The sequence below is a fragment of the Cherax quadricarinatus genome, chromosome 31 (genome assembly GCF_038502225.1).
Source record: "Cherax quadricarinatus isolate ZL_2023a chromosome 31, ASM3850222v1, whole genome shotgun sequence".
Taxonomy (NCBI): domain Eukaryota; kingdom Metazoa; phylum Arthropoda; class Malacostraca; order Decapoda; family Parastacidae; genus Cherax; species Cherax quadricarinatus.
Window position 1 is genome coordinate 32,949,425 of NC_091322.1, and position 7,151 is coordinate 32,956,575.

The 7,151-nt window shown below is 39.6% G+C and overlaps 1 protein-coding gene across 2 annotated transcripts in view; it reads left to right on the top strand.

Moving 5' to 3' along the window:
- LOC128696362 (microtubule-associated protein futsch) overlaps nucleotides 1-5,219 on the top strand; it is a 245,210-nt gene extending 239,991 nt beyond the window's left edge. For both annotated transcript variants that reach the window (XM_070090322.1, XM_053787606.2), the window contains exons 16-19: nucleotides 1,210-1,357; nucleotides 2,047-2,181; nucleotides 2,492-2,642; nucleotides 3,251-5,219. In XM_070090322.1, the coding sequence (XP_069946423.1) occupies nucleotides 1,210-1,357; nucleotides 2,047-2,181; nucleotides 2,492-2,642; nucleotides 3,251-4,773 (1,957 nt within the window). In that variant the 3' untranslated portion in view covers nucleotides 4,774-5,219. The remainder of the gene's footprint in view (nucleotides 1-1,209; nucleotides 1,358-2,046; nucleotides 2,182-2,491; nucleotides 2,643-3,250) is intronic.
- The last annotated feature ends 1,932 nt before the right edge of the window (nucleotides 5,220-7,151 follow it).

The following is a 7,151-nucleotide window of genomic DNA, read 5'->3' on the forward strand; positions in this document are numbered from 1 at the left end:
GCACCTACTTCTTTTCATCATCATAGGAACCTTGATCTAGACCATATTGGTGTGATGGTGAGAGATGGCTGAATGCAGTTTAACTGTCTGTTGACCGGTCAAGATGCATTAAATTCTGTCCTCTGATCACTGAAAAAAGGGTCTTGATTCGTTACTTTGCCCCCTTGGTATGATAACCTCTGTTGCCCAGCTATGTAGGTGTCGTAGGCATGTGGAACATCAGTGACATAGCTTGCGTACTTTGGAACATGGTTTGATTGTGAAGAAACCCATAAAGAAATTGCAAACAGGGTGTCAACTCATAGGTGGATATCAGCAGCTCCTGTTTATCCATTTAAATGGCCTGCTTGTTCATGTATCTGAACCTGCTTTTCCTACTTTTGATTCTCTTTTTCAACTGACCTTGGCCTTCTCTAATTATTTGGGTCAGAAAATAGAGAATAGTCATTTGGAATTGGATTCAACGCAAACAGTTCCGGAGTTCTCTGTGATTGATCCAGCTCATGATGTATCAGAGATTACCTTTTCTTAATTTCTTCTGGTTAGCCAGGATGGGGTTCTGGTGTATCTCATCATATGAAAGTTTTGTTCCTTTTATAACTATTCATTAGTTGTTTTCAAAGCAGATGTTTTCCACAGTTTTAGAAGAGGGGCTTTGGTTCTCCCACTCCTCAAGAAGCCTTCCCTTTATTCTGAAAACATCTTAAACTATATTCTTGTTTCTTGTCTTCCGTTCATTTCTAAATGGATTGAATGTGTTATTTTTTATTGTTTCCATTTCTGGAAAGAAACATTGTTTTACTGTGTGATCAGTCTGTGTATAGACCACTTGATTCAATTGCTTTGCAAACCATGCTGATTTCACATGGTAGCAGTAAACTGTATACTGTATTTGGAAGTCCTGGTAGAAATATAACATCACATAAATGAATCCACATAAAACAAAGGAGACCTTTATTAAATTTTACCATGAGCAGTTTATTTAGTATTCTGTCCCACTTGTTCACATTTCCTATGTCTGTATGTATTTCCTGGCACTACTTAATGCTTCTCTACAATTGTACCTGCAGAGCTATATGATCCATATGGGTTTAGTGCTTGTTTTTAAATATAATATAATAATAATACAGTAATTTGCCTTTTTGCTAGTCTTTCTCTTGCTTGAAATTTGAGAATTCATTGTAAGAATATATAAAAATTATTTTTTAGGTCCCGAAAAAAGAAACCACCTTCAAGATCTAAAGGGAAGAAAGGCAGCAAGAGCAAAAGTGGCAAAAAACAAACAAAATCTAAACAAAAATCCAAAAAAGGCAGTGGGGAGGATGAAGAAAAGGAGAAGAAACCTTCAAAACCAAGAGTCAGTAATATTACCATTGTCTTGGACCACTGTCTAAATTATAGCCTATCTTCCTCTCCTGTAACAATCCATATTTTAATTAATAGTTAATTGCACTAAAGACTAGAAATTATTATAAATTATTTATATCTATAAAATTTTATCTAAAATGCTTAGTTTATCAGTGATCACTGGTAGCTGATAATTTATATTTTTTCTTGGTGTAATATGAAGTCATTGTAAAATAGGGTTTCTTTCATTTGCTTTTAAGGTCATTCTTGATAAAAATATATGAATCCATTTGCAGATTCATATCATGGTGTTGAAAGTTATCTCAACAATAATAGGAATGTATGTGTATAAATATGCTTAGATTAAAGCGTCATAAACTCAGATCGATGCAAAGTGAGAAACCACATGAACAAACATGTGAAATACAGGTTATAGAGATCTGTATGTTTTGAACTCAGAGACTGTCATTTGCTGATGAGGGTCTGGCTGAGATTCCTCATTTGCTGTTGAGAGAGTGGCGGAGATCCCTTGGCTGCTGATGAGGGTCTGGCCGAGATTCTTCATCCTCTGATGAGGGTCTGACTGAGATCAATCATATAGATTTCATTTACCCATGTTTTATATTCTGCCAGTGTATTTATATTTTGTGCATAAGTTTCTTTGCAACTGATTGTGAAAAATTAAAATGTTCATTTCAGATTAAATACTCAAAACCTCCTAAACCCAAAGGTGAAGAACAAGAAGAAGAAGTCACTCAGCGTAGAGTTACCCGAGGTAGACAGGTCAACTATTATGATGCTCTTCTTATGTCAGATGAAACAGAGGAAGAAGAGGTAAGCAATAGGAATTCATAAAACCTTGGTATTGTTTGGCCTGCATGATATTTCATATGTATTTGTCATACTTGGCATCTGCTTACACAAGATCATGGAGGAGTTCCTCTACCAGCCTGTACAAGTAGGAAAGTAGAAATAATGAACAATCAAAGGACAGAAGCAGATATAAAAAAAATTATACAGAATAGGTTGAGTTGGAGAAAGTGTAGCAGGGTGCTAAATACTGTTGCTGAGTGATTGCAGTCACAGAAATATAGTAATATTTTAAAACTTGATAAAATTTTGTGAAATGTTCATATATTTTCAGCCTGCGAAGAAGTGGAGAGGGAAGGTAATGAAAGGAGAGCGTGTTCCTACAGAGAGTAGTGAATATGAAGCATCAGATGATGAGAGAATGAAACGGAGAGGAGTCAGTGGAGGCCTAGGGAGGGGAAAAGTTATGAAAGGTGAAGAGGAAGGTAAGGCAGTGATGGTATTTGTATTCAAACCAAGGCATGCTTTTAGAAGAAATGTTCAATGGAGAGTAAACTGATTTTTTCTCTCGTATCATATTTAAAGAATTTGTTATTGGTGCCAACAGCTGTTAAGAAGCTTGGAAGGAGCGAGTAACTTTTCAGGGAATTCCACATACTGGTTTCATTATTAGAAGAGAAGTAATATTGACATATTAAAAAGATAAAAATATGATGCATGAATGTTGAGAAATGCCTCATATTCCTCCCTACCTTTTCCACCAAACTGTTTATGCCACAAATAAGCCATTACAGATTAATTATATTTTTGGGAAATATTTATTCTTCAAAGTGTACAGTTGATATACAAATTATCTTTGTATTACTGTACAAAGAGTAATTGATAGTCCTAGTAATCACAGTGGTCACAGACTGGGCTGTGGGGGGCATTGACCCCCGAAACCCTCTCCAGGTATTTCATCACTAGCCAACAAAGAATTGGAAATCCTCCCACTTATTGTCTAAACTTCATCATCCTTTACTCTTAAACTTAATATTAATCAATTTTTAATTTGGTTATACTACTAATAAAAAATATCATACTTTTTCCTCAGATGAAGAAAATAAACTTGGAAGAGAAAAGAAAAAGCGTGGACGGCCAAAGAAGAGTGATGAACTTACTGGCAAGCCATCTCCTCCTTCAACAATAAAAACCACTAATCCTACATCAGTATCACCACTACCGTCTGTGCCAACCACGTCAAGTGAATCGACTGTACCTGTTACACAAGTTGTAACATCTGTGCCTGTTACACCAGTTGTGACAGTTGTACCAGCTACACCAACAGTAGCAGCTGTACCGGCTACACCAACAGCAGCAGTTGTACCTGCTTCACCTGCAATAGCAGGTTTGCCTGCTTCACTAACAGTAGCTGCTGTAGCTTCTACACAGACAGTAGCAACTGTACCTGCTACACCAACACTAGCAGCTGTACCTGCTACACTAGCAGTAGCATCTGTACCTGCTTCAATAACAGTAGCGTCTCTGTCTGCTGGATTAACATTAGCGGCTTTACCTGCTGCACTAACTGCGGCTCTACCTGCTGGAATTACAGTGTCTGCTGTATCTACTACACCTGTGGCAGTTTCACCCATTGCACCTGCTGCTGGGTCACCTGTGCATAAAACTCCAGAACCTGCTGTTGGTACACCACCAACCACACCAGCACCCAGCACAACTATTAAAGGGCTAACAACTAGTATTGCAGCCACAACAAATATGGGAAATAATAGCCCGATACATCAGTCCATGGGAAAATGGTCTCCACACTTATCAGGAGTGAGTGGAACTCCAGGCACACCTCCCAGACCTGGTGTGGGTTCTGGACCTACACCTGGTGCAGGAACTCCACCACGTCCAACTCACTCTGGTCCACCTGTAACACCATCGCCCCCACCCCCCTATCGCTCTTCACCGTTACCTATTACTCCAGGTGGTCCTGGAGCACCCTTATGTAGTACAGCACCTAGCAGTATGGCACCTATTGGACCCCCAACAACTACTACAACTCATTCACCAGGTTATCCAGCATATAGGCCTCCGCCAGAGCTTTTTGCAGCGCATCCAGCTTTTCCTGGGTATGCACCTCCTGGCAGGCATTCTCCCAGTCCTCATGGAGTTCCCTCTCGTCACCCTGCTCATTTACCGCCAGGACACACACTTTCTCGTATGCCTACTAATTATGGACCTCCCCCACTTACTAGTGGACCTGGTCCAGGCCAAAGTCCATATTCCTCTAGAGGTATTCCATCACATCCAGGAGTATTGCGAGGCCCTCAACATGACTTATATAGGCCATCCCCTGGTGGCCTTCCTGGTCATGGCTCTCCCAGTCATCCCGGTCACCCTCATCTTGTTATGAAGCCTGGCTATCCTGGGTTAGAACCTTTACCTTATTCTGGTTCCCCAGGCCCAAGTCCGTTAGGTTTACATCTGGGATCCCAAGGGTCTCCAGCGCACCAGTCACCCAATGAAGACAGTAAAGATGAGACACTTCCTCTTGGTAAGGGCCCAGGAGAATTCAGTAGTGGCTTAATGTCCTACTTTTCTAGCCAACGTGATGATGATATTGAGTAATGGTGATTAAATTTTGGCTTGAAACGGCAACTCTCTTTGTGGCAGTTTCATGAAGGTCTTGTATTTACTCCCTAATATTTTTGTATTCTCATTTTACAAGGTCTCAATCAGTGATGAATATTATATATTAACATTTCTCATGGATAGTGGGTCTAAAAATCTATACAAATTTTTCGACAAAATTAGTCCTGAAAGGTCTCATCTGATCAGGATCAATGAATTTCTTTTATGGGTTGCAGCACAAATTGGGTTACTTGCTGTTAACAATTTGAGACCAGTCATTTTACCTGAAATAAATTATTAGAATTGCAGAGATATTTTAGATATGATTTTTTGTGTCTTGTATGTGTTGTAGTGCTGTATATAGAAGCTTTTTGTATTTCCTTCAAAGGATTCTGTAAAATAATGTGCAAAGTTACAAAGCTATAATAAAACTAGAAGAAATAGTTTGATTTATGTGTCCCATCAGACTCCAGGGATTTGATATAATTTTTCCGATAAAAACTGATACAGCAAGAGGATTTATCTATAGTATTTTTTTTTTATAACTGGTAGTCTCCCACTGAAGTAAGGTGACCCAAAAATAAGAAGAAACACTTTCACCATCACTCATTCAATCACTGTTTTGCCAGATGCATGCTGGCATCATAGTTTATAAGACTCCAAACTGTAACATCCCCATCCCTCCTTCATAGTAAAGGAACTGTAGTTCCCACCTCCAGGATTGGAGTTAGGCTAATCACTTTCCCTGAATCCCTTCATAAATGCTACCTTGCTCATATACAAGCCACTTTTTTCAACTCTCTCCTAACATGCTCATACAAGCCTGTTGACGGTCCAACCCCTAGCACACAAAAGCCTCCTTTACCCCTCCCTCCAACCTTTCCTAGGATGACCCATATCCTCGATTCCCTTCCCTTCCCCAGATTTATACACCTAGTAACCTATCTTACCCCATCCCCTCTAGTTGGAAAAAACCATCTACCCCTCAGCCCTCTTGAGTAATACTTTTAGTAACTCCAGGCTATGAGATTTCTGCATAATATTCACAACAGTGTTGACATTACTATAATACATCCCCCATTTTGCCTCCATGGATAAAGTTCTTTGTCTCCACAGATGCCTCAATAAACCACTCGCCTTTTTCTCAAATTCTATGGTTTACCTCACCTTTCATAGACCTATCCTTTGATAAGTACACCCAAATATCTGAACACATTTTCTTCACCATACTCCTCCTACCAATGTTGGCTAATAATTTTCTTGCTTCTACCAATTTTTTTTTTATCTTTTATTAACACATCGGCCGATTCCCACCAAGGCAGGGTGGGCCGTAAAGAAAGAACTTTCATCATAATTCTCTTCATCACTGTCTTGCCAGAGAGGTGCTTTACACTACAGTTATAAAATTGCATCAGTAACCCTTCTCCAGAGTGCAGACACTGTACTTCCCATCTCCTGGACTCTAGTCTGGCCTGTCGGTTTCCCTGAATCCTTTCATATATGTTACTTTGCTCACACTCCAACAGCATGTCAAGTATTAAAAACCATTTGTCTCCATTCACTCTTATCAAATATGCTCACACATGTTTGCTGGAAGTCCAAGCCCCTCTCACACAAAACCTTTAACCCCTCCCTCCAACCTTTCCTCAGCCACCCCTACCCCTCCTTCCCTCCACTACAGTTTTATACACTTTCAAAGTCATTCTGTTCATTCCATTCTCTCTACATGTCCGAACCATCTCAGCAACCCCTCCTCAGCCCTCTGGATAATAGTTTTGGTAATCCTGCACCTCGTCCTAATTTCCAAACTACGAATTTTCTGCATTATATTCACACCACACATTGCACTCAGACATGACATCTCCACTGCCTCCAACCTTCTTCTCGTTGAAACATTCATTACCCATGCTTCACACCCATATAAGAGTGTTGGTATAACTATACTCTAATACATTCCCGTCTTTGCTTCCATGGACAAAGTTCTTTGTCTCCACAGACTCCTAAGTGCACCACTCACCCTTTTCCCCTCATCAATTCTATGATTCGCCTCATCCTTCATAGACCCATCTGCTGACACATCCACTTCTAAATATCTGAATACATTCACCTCCTCTATACACACTCCCTCCAATCTGATATCCAGTCTTTCATCACCTAATCTTTTTTTTTTTTTTTTTTTTTTTCACAGGGTTTGACAAGGTTAAGGATCCCTAGCTTTATTGACAAGCTATTTACACGTTAAGGATTCCTAACTTTATTGGCAAACTAAGAGCTGTTACCTACATCAGCTCATTTGAAAGCATTTTTATTGTTATGAGACATACAAGTAGGGAACAGGATGAAGTTGGAGCCATCTGTGGGCCAGCATTTTCATT